Source organism: Meriones unguiculatus, chromosome 2, assembly GCF_030254825.1.
Source record: "Meriones unguiculatus strain TT.TT164.6M chromosome 2, Bangor_MerUng_6.1, whole genome shotgun sequence".
NCBI lineage: Eukaryota > Metazoa > Chordata > Mammalia > Rodentia > Muridae > Meriones > Meriones unguiculatus.
In genome coordinates this window covers 171,189,444-171,209,750 of record NC_083350.1, presented here as the reverse complement: position 1 = coordinate 171,209,750, position 20,307 = coordinate 171,189,444, and the positions used below count along the sequence as shown (strand labels likewise).

Here is a 20,307-nt window from a genome sequence, read left to right as displayed (position 1 = left end):
CCACTTAAAAACTTACTGAAAACCGAATGTGTAGGATTGTGCATCCTTTTCAGGAGAGTTCATATCTCGAAGATGCCTCACTAAACAAAGCCTAGTAGATAATCCCAGACCAAAATTCATCTCAGTGAAAGTGAGCAAATTTTCAAGTGTTTGGTCAATTTCTATAGCCTTACCTCTGAAACATCTGTCCAAATCCTTTGTTTCTTTGACTTTTTCTTACTGATTCCAAGTTTGATTGTATGTACATATTCTGGTTATGGCTAGACCTGTGTTGAATAAATGGAGCACAAATATCCATGTCCCTTGGATTATCTTTTCATTATTTAAAATATCACTGGAATAGAACTCCTTACTTTTATTCACTTTACATTCCCTTTTTTAATGGTAATATTTTAATTAGATTTGAGGAATTGCTCAGTGACCCAAAGCCACTGGGAACATTGACTGTGTGCTTTTTCCACCTTTGCTTTGCTTTCTACTGTTAGATATGCAATTTGCCTGTAATTTATTTTTGTTTTAGTTGGTATGAGGGTCAAGACACTGTCGTCTCACATTAAATGTCCTTTTTGATCTCACTGCCCCATATCTCAGATGTCATGATGCTGCTCAGAGACCCCAGAGCAGTGTGACAGTCTTGGCCCCATGTTCCTTCTTTGATCTTTATTAGAGGGTTTGTACTAAAATAAAATTCTAAATTCCATATTGCCTAAGGACCTAACTTTCCCTTCAGCTACGGAGGACACTTCAAGAATAAAAATGGTTCTGGATTAACACAGTTCTAGTCAGGATAAAGGCTCACTTGCCATAACAAAGGCCTAACTAGAACAGTCGGTTAAACTATACAGAGTATTTTTATTTCTCATCAAATGATTCAAACACGTCAGACCAGGGCTGATGTGGAGGTTCCTCTCTTCTCTGTATTACACACAGTTTCTAAGCTAGGATCATAGATAACTGCTTCAGTCCTTGTTACCAAGTTCTTGTTCCAACTAAATTTAAGGGAGAAAATGAGTAAAAAGCCAAGTCACATCATGCTAATAGTAGCTGAGAAGTTGAATATATTATGTTTTCTTCATCTCATTGTCTACACGTGGCCACATCTGACTGAAGAAGGTGGAAAATGCTGTCTTGCAATCAAATGGCTATCCCCATCAGCAACGCAGAAACTAACTACTAAAGAAAAAGAAAATGCACATTTACTGATAGAGAGGCAGAAATTTCTATCCATCGCCTTTGCCCACCATTCCAGGCTTCCCGTCTATAACCATACTGTGATGTAGATTACTCAGTGTGCGGCCTATTAGGAGGGTAGTCATTATTTGACCTTCTCTCCAAGGTCATTGGTCCTTTAGCCGCTTGGAAAGTCTTCCTGTGCCAGTCAGTTGATGTTGTGTCTGCTGTGAGACCCATTTATCTGCAATTACTTGACAGGAGAATGTGATGACAGTCACTGTTACAAATGATCTAGAGAGCTGGGTGACATCTCTGTGATCAGCCAGCAGGAGGGTGACAAAGCCCATAGTGGAGTCCAGAATCTGTTTTTCATCACATGCCCTCCCCAACACATTGTGTTTTCTGTGACAGCCATCACCACATATCCACATTATCTTCTCTCTTCTTACTTACTCCCCACTTGTGTCTGTATGGTACATACATGTGTACATGTTTGTGTGTGTCCATGAGTCTATATGTCTGCTTGTGTGCTTGCATGTACGTGGAGGCCAGAAATTGATGTTGGTTGTCTTCCTCGGTTGCTACACTTTGATTTTTTGAAACAACTACTCCCACTGACCATGACACTTGCCAATTTGAAGGCTAACAAGCCAACAAGCCCTGAAGACCCTCCTGTGTCTTGCCTTTCCAGTGTTGGGATTACAGGCATATGTCATCATGTCCAGCTTTTCACATCAGTGATAGGCAGTGGCCACCTCACAGCCCTATTATATTTTACTCATTCGTTATTCAGGCTACGGTGTTTGCTAAGGACCTACCATAAACCTAGAATTGTCAGAAGTAGTAGAAATCAGCCTATGGGAGAAAGGACAAGTACCTTTCACACGGAAAAGAGCAGCCCCTTTTGTTTATAGCATAATGATATGAAGTCAGCTCCCAAACACATTCTGCTCACAGTTCTGCTCATAGTCCAAGTGGTCAGGATGGTGGTCCTGAACATATACAATTTATCTATAATTATTTCCCAGTTACTTATCTAAATACCGATGGCAGCATTTATACGACACTTAAAGTGAGTCACAAAATAAACAAGGAGAGAGTTATTTTAGGATCTAGAATGCCTTCAGGCTTTAGTCGTATGTTTACTTTTCTTTGGAATAGCATTAGCTAAATTTTTAGCATTTTTAATTGACACATAGTAGCTGTCCATATACCTGAGTTCAGTGTCTCTCAGTCAATACTTGTAATGGGTAATGATGTCAAGGTAACCAGCATTTCCTCCCCTTGAACTTTTGTTATTTGTCCTGCCAAGATTTGAATGCTAGCATTTGTCCTATACAAATGTTTTTGGTAGATCATTACCTGATCTCCTTCAATCCCCTGCCAAACTATTTGTGCAAAATCACCTTTTAAACCTATGCATGTCATATTTGTATTTCCAAGACTAGCTAATTACACTTTTCAGTGTTCCCCATGTTCATTCACATTGCTGAAAATTTTTGGTTTCATTCTTTTTTGAGTGAATACTATTCATACATATGACTTTTATATACGAATTTGATATATATATATCACATTTTGTGCATCCAATCTATCCTTGATTGAGTAAAAAACAATCTTCAAGCTTGTCAACATTCCTTTGTTTTTCTTAAATATAAATCTGATGATCTGTTCTTCCCCTTGACCCCTGGATGCCCTCAGGATTAGTTCCAAACTCTCCCGCCTCCTGGTATACCCATGCCTGCTGGTCTTTCCAGTTCCTGCCAATTTTCCCATGAACACACTGAGTTACCCACAGCTCCCTAGTTGTGCCACATTCTCCCTTACAATGTGCCTTCCACAATGCCTCTTTCTTCTCCAGTGTTTGCCTTATCATCACCCAGCTACCCTAACTCATTCAGGTAAGTCATACATTCCCCTAGAAGTTTTTTCTGACACCTCCTGGCGCAATGAGTTCTCCTTCGCACCCTGTACCTCTAAGGTCATGTTTCAGTTTATGCTATCAACTGCCCCTAAGTCTTCCTGTAAGGACAAGGGGAACCTAAGCCATGTCAACAGGGCAGAGCCTGTGTTTTCACAGCTGTACTCAAGGAGCCCAGCAAATATTTTTGAGGTGAATGAATAACGAATGGACAATGAGTTACTTGTTTGTTGCCTTCTTATATTTCCTCAGAATTACAACCGGACCCCTGTGATGGTCTTAGCTGTCCCCATCGCAGTGAAATTCCTCCACAGAGGCAACAAGGAGCTGTGTAGGAACATGTCCAATTATCTGTCCCTGGCTGCCATCACCAAGGCAGATCTCCTGGCTGATCACACTGATGGGATAATCAAGAGCATACTCCAAGGTAGGAGCACATTGCATGCAAGAACTGAGCTGGGAATGTGTCTAATAGGAAATTAATGAGGTGCTTATGGCTCCTTTGAGTGAGGCCTGGCACACAAAGGGATGAGTTAGATTTGTTTTGCTCTGTTGCTGGTTGACTTGTCTCCTCTTTGCCTGGCAAATGAAGTACCATATTCATCGAGAAGGTGTGAATTTCTTGCCAATCCTGTGGTTCTCAGTCCAGAGAGCTGTGCTTCCCATGATTCCTATCATCAAAGTGTCCAGTCCCTGGCTGTGGAGAGATCATCCCTTTGATAGGCCAGTCAGTGGTTGATGAAAAGGCAGTTTTTTTTAACTTTGATTTCCAAAAGTAGGAAGTATCTTTGGGTATATAAAATACACAGAGCCAGGGATGGTGGTGCTGACCTTTAATATCAGCACTTGGAAGGCAGAGACAGGTGGATCTCTGTGAGTCCAAAGCCCACATTTTCCATGTAGTGAGTTCCAGGACAGCCAGAGCCTCAGAGTAGGATCTTGTCTCAACAAAACAAAAGTAAAATACACAGGAAGACCTGTGATGACTTTTCCGACTCAAATATGACTTGGAATTGATTTATACCACCCAAATAAATAAATAAGGGCTTATTTATTATAAGGACTTCATTTTTGTTTATTTGTTTCTTACCTATCTGAAACCTTGTTTTGCTTAAAAAAAAAACAAAAAAAAAAAAAAAAAAAAAAACAGATTGCAGGTCAGAGGATAATACATCAAGTGACTTGATATGCATCCAGACATTCTCAGTCCTCACTGATAAAAATGCATCAGGCCCACAGGTATTGCCGCTCATAGATTACGTCCTTATTCAGTCCCCTTATTGCAGAATGCTCCTACACTCCCTGTCCCAGGGTTTCTTGGAGTCTGCTAAGACGTCCTGAATGTGCTTTGTGCCCAGGATACCCAGGCCAGCACACAACCTGTCCTTTTGGCCAGGCCTCCCATCATGGTACACTGTGGCATCCTCCTCCTCATGACTCTGCTCCCAGAAGGCTCCATTGGAAGCTCCATGCTGCCCCACTAGAATGGTGACCTTTGTGACATCCTTACCCATCTGAAGCTTCAGGGGCCATCAGTCCTGGGACCACTGTTCTACTCGGCAGCCTCTTTCTCCCTGATGATACACCTTGGTAAACAGGCCCAACGAAGGTTGCTTCTTTCAGGTGCCACTCTGCTTTACTGTGTTTTCAGTCAGATAGAGGCACACTCTTTCCAGGTGTGTGGCTCAGTGACAGAATGCTCACCCAGATGAGCCAGATAAGAAGTTCAATCCCTACACCTGGGGAAAAAAATTAAAAACACAAAACAAACGAACAAACAAACACGAAGCACTCTCTTTCCTTTCCAGAAATCTGAAATCAACTGCCCCCCATTGCCCCTGTCCCATTCATCTTTCCACACACCCAGCCTTACCCTACCCTGCTACCACCCCGTTCTCAGAATGTCTACTGCCTGCCGAGGGCGAAGGTTTTGTCCCCACCTCAAGCTCAAGTATCAGATACTCCTGAATGGGCTCCTCAGTGCTACCTTAAAATTCCTGCCAGAAACTCATACATGTCTGAGCACCAGGAACAGCAATGTTTGTCCCTTAACCCTTTGCTCCTCTGTAAAGATTTGCCATTAATAACATTAGCCAGTAATCTTGTTCCTAATTTCCTTTGGCCTTGGGGTCATATTGGTAATTTTACTTCACATGTGATTAAATTTGCTGAAAGTCCAGAAAAGCAATTATATTTTTATTTTTACTACCTTGAAAACATTTTTTTGAAAAATTTTTCATAGAAATTAGAGACTCAGCAAACAGACTCGAGAGCACCAGATCTATGTAAAAATGAATTCTGTCTTTCCAGGATCTTAGCTAATGTTTTTGAGGCTTTTGAAATGTTCTTTCAATGACAAAGAGATCTTTGAAACACAAAATAAACTCTAAATTCACTGCAAGCATCTGAAGTAAACAAATGATTGGTTTGTTTGATGTGGCACTATGAAAATTGCCCATAGAATCGGTGGTAACTTGACCTAAGAATGGCTGGGCCTGAGCAGTCCAGAGTTTTGACTTTGAGGACTGACGTGTGACTGTGAAGCCCCATCTACCACTCATATGAGTTGAACAGCAGGAGGGGTTTTCAGAAGCTCTGCACATCTTCATTTGATATTCCCTTCTGAGCAGCTTCAGCGAACCCCTCAGTGTTTCTTTCTTCAATGCCCGTAGTTTCTTCCCACCGTTAGACTGTCTTCTTTGTTCTGTGGCATCCCAATCTCCATTCTCGTGGACTTCTGCTCTCACAAAAAGGCTAGTGGTCATCTGTCAACGGCAATACTTACAATAATGTTATAACAATAAAATCAGACAACTTTCATGACAAACATATTAATCCATTTGTAACAGAAAACTTTGATATATGTGACTTGATGGAGAGGATGAGAAAATAAGGGAGAGAAGGAAGACGGGGGAGAAATAAGAGGAGGATAAGAAGATGACAAAGAAAAGAAGGGAGGAAGAAGAGGAGGAAAAAGAAGAGGGGAAGTAGAAACAAGGAGAGGGAAGGAAGAGGAGGAGGAGAAGAAAGAAGAGAAATAAGAAGAGGAGGATGAAAGGAGAAAAAGGAAGAAGAAGTGAAGTGGAAGAAAGAAAAAGAGGAGGAAGAAGGGGGAAGAAAGAGGGAGAGGAAGAGAAAGAAGAATGCAACTCCTTGTTGGCACATGTCTGAAAGGTCCATGGGTAGATCAGATGTCCCATTGACTTGACTTGGGCTTCAGTGGTGGCCCTGAAAGCTGTGGCTCAGCACCCTTCTGGTGTATTGCTTTACTTATGCCCCACAGCATGGGCCTACACACCACCCAAATCACATCCCTCTGAATACCAATTACATACAGTCCATATCCAATCTCATTTTTTGTTTTCAACCCAACAGTGGCAACCTGGCTGCTTCTGAACTGACACATTATCATTGCAGGTAGACACTGTATATCGGTTGTCTGCTGAGACCATGAGCTGCCTCAGAAAAGGAGATGGCAATGGGCTTTAGCAGAACCACAGAGGAGTTAGGAAGGCATGGATTCCAGACATTCTGCAGACGGCTTGGGAATGAATAGGGATTACCTGGAAGCCACAATTGCCCTCCATGTCATTTTGTACACAAGCTGCTAAACCCTGGATGTTTCGCCCCAAAGCTACCTCTTCTGTTGAGCCCCAGCTCCACTGAATGTTGGTTGTACTTTTTCTGAGCATTGTGTTTCTTTTCACACAATGGCTTGACACCACAGCCTAATTAGATAAATAGTAGGTAAGATGATGATGGTAATAATCACGCCAGCCTGCCTATATTTGAGTACCTTTAATGCCAGGAAATTCACTGCTTTTTGGGAAAACCCACACTTTCTATAGTGTTTGGTTCTTATGATGGTTCTCTTCGTATGGCCTTTCTTTTTTAGCTAAAGCCTTCCTCTTGGGCCTCCTTGGTGTGATGAGTTTTCAAAGCTGGAGTATTATTTCTCACAGCTTTTCATGCCGATACCGTTGATTTCTTCTCCAGTCATAACAAGCAGGTTCCGTTCTCATTCACTGACCCAGCCAAAGATGACTTAACTCTGAGTCACTTTTCAAGATGCACACTGGTCCCTTCCCCGTGCCTGCCCTCTGGAACTTCTCTCTGGTTTTCTTGTGCAGTGTGTAGTTCGTGGCTGGTCATAATGTCTAAACTTTCTCTCTGTAAGAACGTAAGTGAAGGTCCCTCCCTGTTCAGAAGCTTGATGCAACTCGTTAGTCAGCCAGCCATTCATTCATATCTTTAATTTCTACTGACTTCATCTGCCACTACCATCTCCAAAGGTTTTCTTTTTTAAAAACAACAACAACAAAAACCCAACAACAAAAACAAGTTATTTTATGTATTCTCCAGTTTCTTCTGTGTTCTGTTTAAGTAAATCTTTTAAATGTCACATACCACTTATACTTTAGACTATTTACTGGTGTTTTTCCCCCCTGTGTAATTCAGATAAATGCTTTTCCAGGCCAAAAGTTATAAAATATGTTTCTTGCACCTCAATTTGTATGTAGTTCTTCCAAGGTCTTTATCAACTGTAAATTTCTTTGGACAATGCCACTTTTTTCCTCTTTTCTTAAAAACACCAAGTCACCATATGAGGTCCTGGGCCTTGGTGTATAGGTGCTGTCTGCTGTCACTTCGGCTTCACTCATAATAATCCATTTAATATATTTTTTAAATTGGTATTATATATTGAATCAAATTTGCTGGTATTCAAGTTTGTTTGTCTTTAGCACCCAATCAGTGAACACTCTGTACCTTTAATACTTTTTCCAGAAAGAGGAATTTTATAATTTTTCTTCTCATTGCAAGAATTCTAGGATACCACATAGGTAAGTGACTCTAAAGAGTCTGGACACTAGCCTGGACCCAAAATAAATTATAACAATCATTACACAGTCATAAGCGAATAAAAAATCATGCATAATATGATTCATATACAACACCTAGAAGTTATATGTATAACTTTTGATAATAAAATTATAAATTATTTTAAAAATAATCAAATAAAACAGACATGTGGAATATTATAACATCTTCATGGATGGGAGACAGTACAGCAAAGACATAATTTTCAATAAATTTAGTGAGATTATAATAAAAATGGATGGAAGGTTTGACGAAAGTTGACAAAGTGATTTTAAAATTTACAGTTCAGAAAAAATGAGTTAGGTAGCCAAAGGAATGCCTCAGAAGGAGAACTATGAAGTCATAATAATTACTGCAGCATAATGGTGCTACAAAAGGAGAAAAACAGTCCTGTAATAGAATAGAGAGGACAAAACAAACCTAGGCAACACGGAAATCAAGTATGTGGCAGAAACGAAGACTATTGAGTAAAGAATGCTGAAATAATTATTTATATCAAAACATACATAAATTAATTTCAGACAAAATAAAGACCTAAATTTTAAAAAACTGAAACTCTAGCTCTTTCCAATGTCTACTTAATAATACCCTTATTGTAACAAAGGCTAGCTATAGAAAATAAACCTAAACTAAAATTATAATAATGAAAAAACACTTAATACAAGACCTTGGATTCAAAAATAAAACTAGGATGTCCTTCATGCCATTGCATGATGAATTTATTTCCTGCCTAAATTACACCATGTGTAATTTTATAGCATGTAATGTCAGAATCTTGTCAGAGGAGAAGTTTGCCCGTGCTCCTGAATAATTCTCCAGACTTATTCTCTTCCTTGTGAAGATGGGCCATGCTGCTGGTATGAGGAAACAGAAGTACACGCAGGGCTCAGTGTAGTGTGAATGACCACATCTTCCACCATGCGGCTTACAAGATTATAGAAGGATTATAAAATGAGACTGTCTTAGATGTCACATGGTTGTTTGTGGGTCCATGGGGAAGCCCTTTGCAATTGACTTCTACCTCTGTGACTCTGTCCTGCCCCTGCTATTGAAGCTGCGTGCAATGTTGTCCTTCCCCTGCCTCTTTTAATCAAAGGACAGATGGAAGTCCACCTCTCCATCGTAGACCTTTTACACAGTCCTCTTGCACAAGCCACAAGATGTCCTCAAATGATTTGAAACCTAAGTAGAAAATCTTTGAGAAAACACAGCTGTTGTCTCAGCTAGGGCCCAAATTTCTTTCTGACGTGCTGGCAACAGCCTGGAAAGGACTGTCCAGTTAATTATGATAAATCTATTTCATTTCTTTTTCTATGTGAGACAAAATTCAAACTAGCCAATGGTGAGCTGACTCAGATAAATGGAGAAAGTTGACTTCCCACACGCTGTGGCAGTGATTTTATGTACCACGCTTGGCCGATGGATCCTAACTCGATAAAACACCCACACTCCACACACCATCCAGCCCATGTTCACCGTGATTCCTCTTCCTGTCACCAGCATCATCATTCTCATCTCTAACTGAGTAGCTGCAATGAACTAGGTTCGTATTAAAATACTGAGGCCAGAACTGTATCCACTCACTGCGTTTCATAATCCCGAGAGAGCCGTTGAACATTCGTGGCAGGAGCTGGAGTGGTGGCTCAGGGGTTAAGAGCGCTTGCTGTGTAACCACGGGACCTGATTTGGAATCTCAGAACCCAAATAACAAGCCAACCGTGATTGGCCTGGAACCTCAGCAGTGTGTGAAGCAGGAGACCGGAGAATCTCTGAGGCTTGGTGGATGCCAGCCTAGCAGGATAAATTAATACACGCAAGCTCCAGGTTCACACAGAGACTACGCCCTAGCAAAGGAAAAAGGCAGAGCATGATAACAGAGAACTGATGCCCTCCTCTGGCCTTTATATGTGCACGTAGGTGCATGCACCTGAACACACATGTATGCATACACATACACACATGTGCCACTCACACATGCAAAATTCATGACATGCTTGTTGGTAAAAAATGGTCTCAGTTTACCACCTGACATACCGTTAACAGAACATCACTAGCCCTACTTCACTCAGGTAGGAACAATAACCCTATAGAAACGGTTATATGTTTGTTACACATACATTTTCATCCTAGTGACCAGAGTCATCTGGTACAATTATCCCTGTCTTAATCTTAATTTAAAGAAAGGTATTCAGTGTTTCTTTGTTGTTCTTTTGTAGATCTCTTTTGTCATAACAAGATATTACTAATTTTACATTGTCACAAGCAGACCAATTTGCCCTATGAAAAAAGTAAGGTTTCATCCTTTAAACTGAAATGCTATTACAGACATCCCACCTGAATGTTAAATGAATAGGAGAAGATTAAATATAACATGGTAAAAAGTCAATCCGAACATGGTTCCAGAAGTAGAGATGCTTCTGAGAAAAAGAACGTCCCCAGTGGCTGTCTCAGAGCTGGTGCCTGTCAGTTTGCAGCTTCATTGTTTCACCAGCAGATGTTGCTGTGAGGTAAAGAAAACCTGCACAGCCTGCGTGTCTGCGCGCTGATCTTGAAACACCATCCACAACAACCCTAAGGCTCATCTCTTTGTTACAGTTTTGTTTCATTGCTTATTTATGTTTTAGCACATGGGAATTACGTGGGGAAATGTTTTAAGAAAAATGTTATTTCCAAAGTGATCTGATGAGCCAGAAAATACTTTTATGTATAATACCTGCTTAATAATTCTGCACTTAAAGAGGGATTTTGTCTTGCTTTGGAACTTAAGAAGCAGGGAGAGTAGTTGAGATTAGTTGAGGGTGCCTGCTAATTAGTAAGCCAGTACTTGGTGGTGCCAGGATTTAAACACTGGATTTCTGACCTGAGGCCCTGCAAATATTTTCCTGCACTTCAGCTCAATCAGGCTGCAAGAATCAGTAATCTGATACCTTCATAATTAAAGAACACAAGAATAATATAAACCAATATGCACAATTACTTTAACAACATTTTGCATTTAGGAGTGCTGCGTCTTAACTAGCTAAAAGACCATTTTCAAAATATTTGGCCCTGGCATATTAAAAAAAAAAAAAAGAGCTTCCTAATAAATGATTAGAGAAGAAATCGAGTAAAAAGCAATGATAAGATCTTATTTATCAACGTACTTCCCATTAATGTGAAGTTGGTTAAGCATCAAACTATAATCCCAACTCTGACATCCTATGATAGATACTTAATAATTAAATGTCCTAAGTATAAATTAATTAATACTTAAGGGCCAATTGTCACTGTCATAGGCAAGGAAAACATCAACTATGCCCTACTAACCATATATAAGTATGCCAGCTGTCCCAGTTTGCCGAGAGACATGGCAACCTTGATAAACCCAGGAAAACCAGAAAACTTAGTCACCCTGCCTTATACCAGCAATATTAACCCTATAGACAGCATATATTAGTAACACATTCTCTTCCTAACGACCTGACTCATCTTGTACAATTATTCTACTGTGTCACCACGTGATAACATTCTCAATAACAGCATGGTGAATACAACCGCATGCCACAATGCTAAACCAAGGGGCTATTTTGTCTCAGTCCCACACATTGCTTATGTCTTCTTCTTGCTGATACCCTTACATTCTAAAACCCCTTAAGCACTGTTAGTTAATTTTTGAGTCCGCTTCCTGAGAATTTGTTAAATATATTTCGTCATATGCACACTTGGTGTTTTGTAAAAATAAAGTCCATTGTCTTTTTAAGTTTTTTTTTTTTTTCTAATTATTGGATCTGGATGATGAGATTTGGACAGCTAGTAATGGATTAAAATCCTTTCATGTAAAAGAAGTCAAGGAGAAAGCTGTGCAGAGTCAGCTTAACAAGCCCCAGAGACCCAGGCTTCTACTGTAATATTGCTCTAGATCTCATGCTGTCACATGACTGCTGAAATTCTAGCCACCCTTACCACATTCAAAACAGACCAAAAAAAAAAAAAAAAAAAGGCAGAGAAATCATATAGATCACATACAACAGTTCATCCCTGACCAGAATGTGACAAAGTAATGTTGAGAAACATTGATGTTTTAATGACTGTATACCTCTAATACTAGAATTCTGATACTTCAGAAAAGAGGTAAAATTGAGAAAAGGGAACAATCAAAAGTCCTTGGAATAATTTCTATCTAGACTTACTGCTGTAGAAGATGAAATGTCTACATTTATAACCCAGCAATGTCTCTGTTTTCTTCTATTGTTTCTTCATTGCCCTCAATCACAATTAATTTGATCAGCACTGACATCCCATAATAGATACTTATTAGTCAAATGTTCTAAATACAAGATAATTAATATACTTAACATCCAATTTTTACTATAATAGACGAGAAAAACATCAACCATGCTTTGCTTGTGTACATAAAAAAGTCACTGTACCAGTCAGACATAACTACATACTAGAGTGACCAATATAGTGTACAATTAATATTGTCAACATACGAGTTTGTGCTTATCTTTGCCCATATCTTCTGAAGTGTCTACACATATCTAATTTGCACAGGCACGTGTAAAGAGAGGGAAAACATTCCTAACTCTCTAATGATGGGTCTAGGATTTCTTCCAGAGGAGAATTTAATCATATAGAGAGTAGCTAGATAAGGACTTAGCATGGGGCCAATGTATCAGAAATGTTGAGTTGTATAATTCCTAAGAGTGCAAGACTGGCCTACTTATCAGCTCATAACTTGCAAATAATTTTGTTACAGACTCATGGGCCTGACTCTATAGATTTCAAGAATGGGATGAAGCTGTACAAATTCCTTGAACATCCTCCAAATTTATTACATTTTTGGAGCTTTACTTCTGAAAGACACTAGCTTGATCCATGTTCCTTTCTTTAACCAAGAAAATCAATGTCTAAGGAAGCTGAGCTAGATAGCTACAGATTTATCCATGGCCCTACTTGCCACAACTCATGAGGAGGAATGTGCCATGGTTCTGTATGTTTAGGAGATGCATGCTCACTGCGGCTCTTTGGTATTTCTGTAGCAGCTTTCCAAGGTTCTAGAAGTTCTTGAATAGAATCCTCAAGAGGAGCTAGTTTGGTGGGGATCTTGCCCAGACTCCTGAATTACAAGGTTCTCTGGCCTCTCTCTTGCAAGGCCTATTGTTTAATAGGCCTTGATTCTTTTCCTGATTCTTCTCTCTTCTGATAGTTCTACCATGCATGTACCTGTAAGTTATACACACACTGAAGACCTATGAATGCACAAAATCCTAACTTACTTAAAATATTATGAGCCCTTTCGTTTTCCCCCCTTTTTTTCTGATAACTTGATTGTGCGAGTCTTGAATATGAGTTTTGTAGATGACAGCTTCGCTTAGCGATGTCCAGAGCTAGGACATGCATGTAGCTGTTGCTTACACGCATCATGTCTACCTGGAGAGCTCAGATAACACCTGTTTGGGTCACAACAGGGCAGCAAATTGTACAAGCTCACAGAATCATTTCTTCCTCAGTTCTTTAGCTGAAAAATAACAACAAACTAAAGTCCAGAGAGGTGAGTGCATTTAGCCAAGACCCTATTTCTTACAACCTGTGGGATGCCAAAGCTTATGCAGCAGAGTTTGCCTCTAACAATATTAACTATTGCTGTTTTCACAGCAGCTTCTGAAAGTGACTTGTCTACTCTAGCTGAAAAAAGGAAAACTATGGGTGTGCTTCAAAACAGCTCTTCAACTTAAACTTTGAAGACGCGGGCTAGCTTTATAAAACATTTTATTTACAGTGGAGTCTTACAAAAATAAAATTAATACAAATCCATTTCACAATATAAGTTACACAACTATCTTCTCCCAAATGGAACACCGGATTATTACATGTGAGCTACATTTATGTTTGTTAATAAGTCACTTTGTGGCATAAATATGTTTTTCTCATCATCTCTTTTGTCACATGGTACACACCAGGAAGAATGAACAACGGGCAACAGAGCTTGTTTTGTTTTTCTTCCAATATAAAAATGTCTCTGGCCAAAATAAAATTAACCAAAGAAAAGTAACACAATTGTCCTTCTGTTCAGAGTCCAGGCCTGTTCAGTTATCTGAGGGTTTATCTGACAGAGGCAGACATTAATCTGAAAGCACCACAGCATAAGGCTTAGTAACAATGGCCCCGGCCTTCTCCCAAGCCTTCCCTTCAACTGTTTATTCAGTATTTTGCCAAGATAAATAAAGACGATCTCAAGTCTCCCCTTCCTAAGTCTCAAGTGTTCTTATTACGCACCGAAGTTTTCAGACTTTCCCAACTGGCATATATTTAGAGTGTGAGTCTCCTTCGGCTTCCAGTAGAGTTTCACAACACTTAAGAAACATACTGAGCTCCTCCGTGCGCCTGGATCTCCGTGACTCCCCACGCGACAACGTTCCCCCTGAGGTGGCACGACTCAGCTCCGCCACTCTCCCTTATCTCCTCCTCGCTGAGAACGCGGTCCCAGATATTGAAGCCTGTGATTCTTCCAGAAAACGCTAATGTTTCGTCAAAGCCCCCACCTACACAGCAACCATTCTTTTCTTGGCCAATCTGTAGGATTCCACCCTCGGGCACAGAGCGACTTGCGGCCATCTCCTCAGTGGTAGCCACCATCTCCCCATTCGCCCACAGGGACATGCTCCCCTGCTCTGAACTCCAGGTGCCACACAGGTGGGTCCACCTCCCCAGGGAAACCACGGTGTCCGCAACTAGCTTATTCTCCTTTCCACCCACCACAAACACTAGGGACTGGGAGCTGAGGTACAGCTGGATCTCATAAGGGTTCCACTTTGTGCCATAAGAAAAGAGGATGGTTTTGTTTAATACGTCTGTGGCTTTGACCCAAATACAAGTACTAAAAGAGTCCAGCTTCATTGGTCTCACAGGATGCACGCTTCCAAATATCTTCTTAGAACGCATCGGGAATAAAATCGCTGTTTCACAACCTGGAGTCGCAAAAAGAGAATACAAGAAGAAAATTCAGTTTCATTCAGTTGTTTTGGTATTCAGCTATGTTAACATAAGTGTGTTACCTGTCATTGATAACTATCTACAGTGGTGTGTTGTGAGTTCCAGGAACTCCCGTTTGATCTCCATAGAGCAAAGAGAATAAAAGCAAGAAAGAGTTACTTGGCCTAATCAGCGAAGCAGCAGAATAAAGAAGTTTGCAAACAGAAGGAAGATGCCAACTCAATGCACAAATAACAAAAGCCATGTTGAATAACCATCTTCTCTGAAATCTGCTTTTCTTTTATATATATATATATATATATATATATATATATATATATATATTTTGTTGTTGTTGTTGTTAAAACATTGACTCACAATGAGTTAGTTTCGGGGGATTCTATTATTTCAAAGGACTTAAAATCCATCCATTTCCTTCTTACCTTTGCCATGACCTTAAATCAATAAATCTATAAAATTCAATGGACCTAGCTCATTCCGGGTAGCTATTCAGTATGTCTTTTGCAACAATATTTTAGAATAGCAATGTCACTAGGGAATACATTTTCAAATACCACATAATCCTGGATAATGGTAACTTTGCAGAGCTTATAGAAATCTACTGTGCCTATTTTTATTGGCTGTTTGAAATAAGTCCTCATGTAGGCTGGGCTGACCTCAGATTGGATAGGTAGCTATGGCTAACTTTTAGCTTCTGATTCTCCTGTCTCCAGCTCCAAGGGACCGAAACCACTGGTGTGCACCCCCTGGGCCAGCTGCCAAACTGCCCTTTGACAGGAAGCAAAGTGTAGCAACAATTAATGTCTGTCAGGTACTCACTATGCCCCAGATGGTGTTCTAATCAGTTTGTTCATCATCTTAACGAAGCCTCTCACTTGCCTTTAAAGTCTTCCTACTCCCACCTTATAGATGAGAAAAGTGAACAAAAATAACCTATGCTTCCCTAGCTGATCAACTGAAAACTTCAGGCTTTAGTTTGCTTGGTCTGTTGGCAGAGACCACCAAGTATGCAGCACTCAGATCTGGACAGGCCGGGGATATGCTTTAAAACACACCACTACAGAAAACGGATTAAAAGGAGGGAATTCTTCCTAAGGATTTTGTTAGAGATTGTTTCTGTTGAGAGCATTCATAAGACAGGGATTTTTGGACATGGGGGTGAGGCCTCATCTACTGATCTCGAGGCTGCATCAGCAGCTGCGATGCCGAAGTGAGGACATGGGAAGTGCTCAAGCCTTGACCAGATGGGCTCTGCTTCGTGGTGTGGCTGAGAAGATTGACGTGGGAGATGCTATGAGGTGGCTTTGAACACTTAACTCCCAGAGCATTTAAAGCCTAAGTGGTGAATCAACAGAATTTGTGGGTGGAGATCAAACATCCAGAAAAGTACAGTAAATTTCTGCAAGCGTCTCTGAGCTAGGCTCTGTCCAGAAAACATCAAACTAACATAGAGCATATTATCTTTCAGTAATAGTCTAAGAAAATATTGAAATATGGGAAAATTGCATAAGAGAAGCTGTGATGGAGAGCAATGCCCCCCAAAATTAGCAGCACTCTTAAAAATTCTAATCATTCATGAAAAAAAAAAATCTAGGTGAGGCCTTTTCAAGGTAGAATTCTTTCCCGGGCTACAACAATTAAATCAAATAATGATTGTGGAAACAAAAGATTGACATTTGTGTGCATTTAAAATTGCTTGGCCTCAGTTTAAATAAAGTACTATCCAATAGGACATCGACTAAAATCTAATTAACTGCCTTCCTGTTTAAAGAAGGCCAGGCGGTGGGCTTGCATTCCAGGGCTGCCCAGAGCTATGTCTGGGAGACCTAGCATCCCCATAGGCTGCAGCAGCTACTCGAGTTCATGCCGAAAAACAGTATGTTGGCAGATTTTTGTTGGGATTCTTCTGCAGAACAGTGATTGGGGCTCTTGAGACCTCTTTGAAATGTCAGAACCTCTCTCATAAAATGTCTTTTAACTAATAAGTCTTTGTAATTATATTATCAAAGACCAAGCAAAATGAAAACCAGGTTCTTAGGAGGCAGACCACAGCATGATTAGGAATCCCCGGGGAGCCAAGTTGGCAGGACAAATCAAAGCCTGTGGGTGATAGTATTATTGGACGTAATAAGCACCAACAGCTTAGAATTTGGAACTGTATCCATCCCTCTTCTAACTAATGTAGGTGAGGATGCAAAGTAAAGTAATTCTTCCTTTGGGGGACACATTATATGCACACGACTCTACCCAGTTATGCAAAACACACACACACACACACACACACACACACACTCCATGCCTTTAAAACTGTCACAAGATTATCACCTTGAGGGTTAGCTCTAGATTTGGCTGTGGGCTTTTTCTCTGAAGACCTACTTAGGATTTAAGGCCACCCCCGCCCCATACTGACAAATAGTCTTCAAATATTTTACAAAAGGATTGATGGCAGCGTGGGTTCTGTAAAGGAATGGAGCTGCTCTGGAGTGTCCTTCCTGCTAGTCCGTCCAATGACCTTCCCTTCACTGGAGTTGCAGGATAGGATGGCACTGTTTGTCATTGTCTGTAAGGCTCATGAGAAGCACCGGGGCTATTTTCCTACGTAGGACACCAGAATAATGTACAACAACACATCACTGCCCCATCAGAAATTTGACTTAAGAAGCACATTAAACTGGGCTTCGGTGATCTGCTTTAACTTTGTAAAGTGTTAGTTTTGGGAGCCTTTTGGACTGTGAGCTTTGACAAGTCCCTTTTTTTGTGTGGTCCTGGGAGTGTAGGTGGAGCGGCCATCTACACCCTCGAACTCCTGTGCCTGACTTTATAGGACGTCACACCCGTTGACATTCCTGAGGGAACTAGCGGGGTGAGGGAACCTTGGCGGAATTCTGCTGAGTCTGCAGGAGCTCCAATTCGGCTCTAGTCAGCTCAGAAGGAACAAGAAGGGGAGGAGTCGGCAGAGGGGCTGGGAAAATCGCTGAAGTTAGCCCGGGGCCTTGAAATAGTTCGGGGAAACTAGAGCTCGCCTAAAGAGAGCAACAGATAAAATTAGAAGACGTGGAAATCCCGAACGGAGGGACTCGGGGCAGCGAGGAGGTCACGGTTAAACACCTGCCAAAGGAGCTCCTGTAATATCTGGTCGGATCCGGAATCAGGGACCTCTGACGTCTACTTCCAGACTTGATGGCTAGCCACCCCCACCCCCTCCTTTTGGTTCCTCGCTGGGAAATAGTTTTAAAAGGCGATGTGCCTGCCTTGCGTGGTGTGTCTGAGCTCCGTGAGTGTGCACACGGAAAGGGCCGGGACCCTGAGTGTGAGGCTCCCCATTAGAGCTTGCCTGGGGTGGCTCGGCGCTGTGGGCTCCAGAGACAAAGCACGGAGGCGGGCTCCGCGCCCGGCGCTTACCTGCGGGCAGCCAGTGGCGGGCGGCCCAGCTCTGCACCGCGCTCAGGTCGGCGCGCGTCCGCCGCAGCTCCTCCAGCACCGCGCCCAGGCCGGGCACCGCGGCCTCGGAGCGCCGCGCCTCCGCGTCCTCCAGGCGCGCCAGCCTGCGGCCCGCCGCGCGGCTCTCCTGCAGCAGCGGCTCCAGCGCCCGGGCCAGCCTGGCGTCCGCGGGGGCTCCGGCGGCGCACGGCCTGGCCACGCCGCCCGCCAGGCGGCCCAGCTCGGCCCGCAGCCGCGGCAGCTCTCCGCGGAGGACGTCGTCGGTGGCCTGGAGCAGCATGCCCTCCCGCATCTGCGAGTTCTCCAGCATGATGAACAGCTTGTCCCACTCCGAGTGCTCCCGGCGGCAGTCGCACGGCGTGGCTGGGGAACGGGACACACACGTTACCAGCCGGCCCGGCGGCCTGCCGGGCTTTGCACCCTTGGTGACCCCAGGCCGGTCCCCAGCTTCCCTCTCCTTCCAAGGATAGCTCTGAAAGCAGCCTGCGTGCAAACTTCTCAAAAATGACTTAGGAACATTCTTTCCGGGGGGCAAGATAAGCTAACTCCGGGGAGTTACCATTTATGTGGCTAAAAACAGTTACAGAGCAGCGGTTTCGTACGGTCTAACTCATCATATATGTTAACGGAAAGAATTTTGAAACCTGTGGCTTTCTCAGGTAGTCCTCACTTTTCCAAAACAAAGCATAATTTCAGCCTGCTACTAAGTATATGGATGTTATTTGCACCCCCCCCCCCAAAAAAAAAGAGCGGGTTGTGTAGTTGAGGTGAGCTGAGAAAGTTAAAGTGTACTTACGGTCCTCGGTGGGAGGAAGCCCATTGTCTATTTCGTTGTCCAGATTCACATACATGAGCTCGTAGTCATCTGAGGTCTCGGCCAACACTGCAGACCAGAGAGCACAAAGCAGGACCGCAGGGAGATGCATCGCTGGAGAGGCTGAAGTTCGCTCCGCGGCTGCCACAGGGGAGGAAGCCGGGCTCTCCGGGTGAACCGAGTTTGAGCCAGGGAGAGATAGAGTGAGGCAGGAGGGAAGCCCTTAATAAATGCTCCGAAGCCTGAACCGGGATGAATGAGTAATGCCAGTGGCACAGCGCGAGGGAGTTCCCCTGGATTTGGGGGAGGGGGTTGGGTGGGAGGGCAAGGGAGCCGAACAAGTTGCACAATGTTAAACCACAAAGGTCCACACTGCAGGCGGATTAATTAGAGGAGGGTCAGGGGGAAAAGGGCAGGGAAGCTGCCCTCCCCCCTCGAGCCCGAAGATTAGCTGCTGTACCGTGAACGGTGGGGTGTATAGAGGTGTGGGGGCACATTATCATTTTGGCACTTGGTGTGGGCTTTCATTATTCCACGACCCTTTAAGTTACAGAAAACTTTTTTTTCCGCTTTTCTTGTGGACACTTTCTCAAGTCCAAGCTATAGAAAAATGATTCTGTGACCCCAAGATAAGCCAACACATTAAGAACCTACATGACTCTAAAAGTCAAACCCATCCTGACTAACTTGACTTTACTCCTCTGGAGTGGCAACTAAAAAACACAGTACAACTGGGTAGACCTCCAATAAATCAGGAAAGCCGGGGTGGGGACATATTGGCTTGAGATTGGCTTGAGATGCTCGGGAATTCTCTGATATATATAATCTAGCATGTGGTGGACTTACTCTAGCAAGCTCAGAGGCAAAGATCCCATTTTAAATTTAAATTAGTGACGTGTGTGTGTGTATGTGTGTGTGCTGAATATCCCCCCATGGAAAAATGCCTATACAGGTGTTGAAAAAACAGCCGGGTGCATTGGTGCAAAACTGTAATCTCAGGCAGAGGCAGGAAGATTGCTGTGAGTTTGAGGCCAGCCTGGTCTACAAAGCAAGTCCAGGACAGCCAAGGCTATCCAGAGAAACCTTGTCTCAAAACAACAAAAAC

At 42.4% G+C, this 20,307-nt stretch overlaps 2 protein-coding genes across 10 annotated transcripts in view; one reads left to right on the top strand and one right to left on the bottom strand.

Moving 5' to 3' along the window:
- Veph1 (ventricular zone expressed PH domain containing 1) overlaps positions 1 to 20,307 on the top strand; it is a 212,399-nt gene that overhangs the window by 29,769 nt on the left and 162,323 nt on the right. For 8 of the 9 annotated variants that reach the window (XM_021634062.2, XM_021634063.2, XM_021634064.2 and 5 more), the window contains exon 4: positions 3,347 to 3,521. In XM_021634062.2, coding sequence (XP_021489737.1) covers positions 3,347 to 3,521 — 175 coding nt within the window. Of the gene's footprint in view, positions 1 to 3,346; positions 3,522 to 4,452; positions 7,616 to 20,307 lie in introns of those variants that run through there. The other variant, XM_060378400.1, reaches the window with a different exon arrangement.
- On the bottom strand, positions 13,707 to 19,495 carry Ptx3 (pentraxin 3). The gene is made up of 3 exons (XM_021634068.2): positions 19,185 to 19,495; positions 18,350 to 18,751; positions 13,707 to 14,922 (listed from the first exon to the last, which is right to left on the bottom strand). Exons 1-3 carry the CDS (start codon positions 19,312 to 19,314, stop codon positions 14,309 to 14,311), a joined length of 1,146 nt encoding a protein of 381 aa, XP_021489743.1. The 5' UTR covers positions 19,315 to 19,495; the 3' UTR covers positions 13,707 to 14,308.

Coding starts and splice junctions, on each gene's coding strand:
- Ptx3 (XM_021634068.2), bottom strand. CDS start 19,314: ATGCATCTCCCTGCGGTCCTGCTTTGTGCTCTCTGGTCTGCAGTGTTG. Junction 18,752..19,184: donor GCTTCCTCCCACCGAGGACC/GTAAGTACACTT, acceptor CCCGTTCCCCAG/CCACGCCGTGCGACTGCCGC. Junction 14,923..18,349: donor CCGCCACTGGCTGCCCGCAG/GTAAGCGCCGGG, acceptor TTGCGACTCCAG/GTTGTGAAACAGCGATTTTA.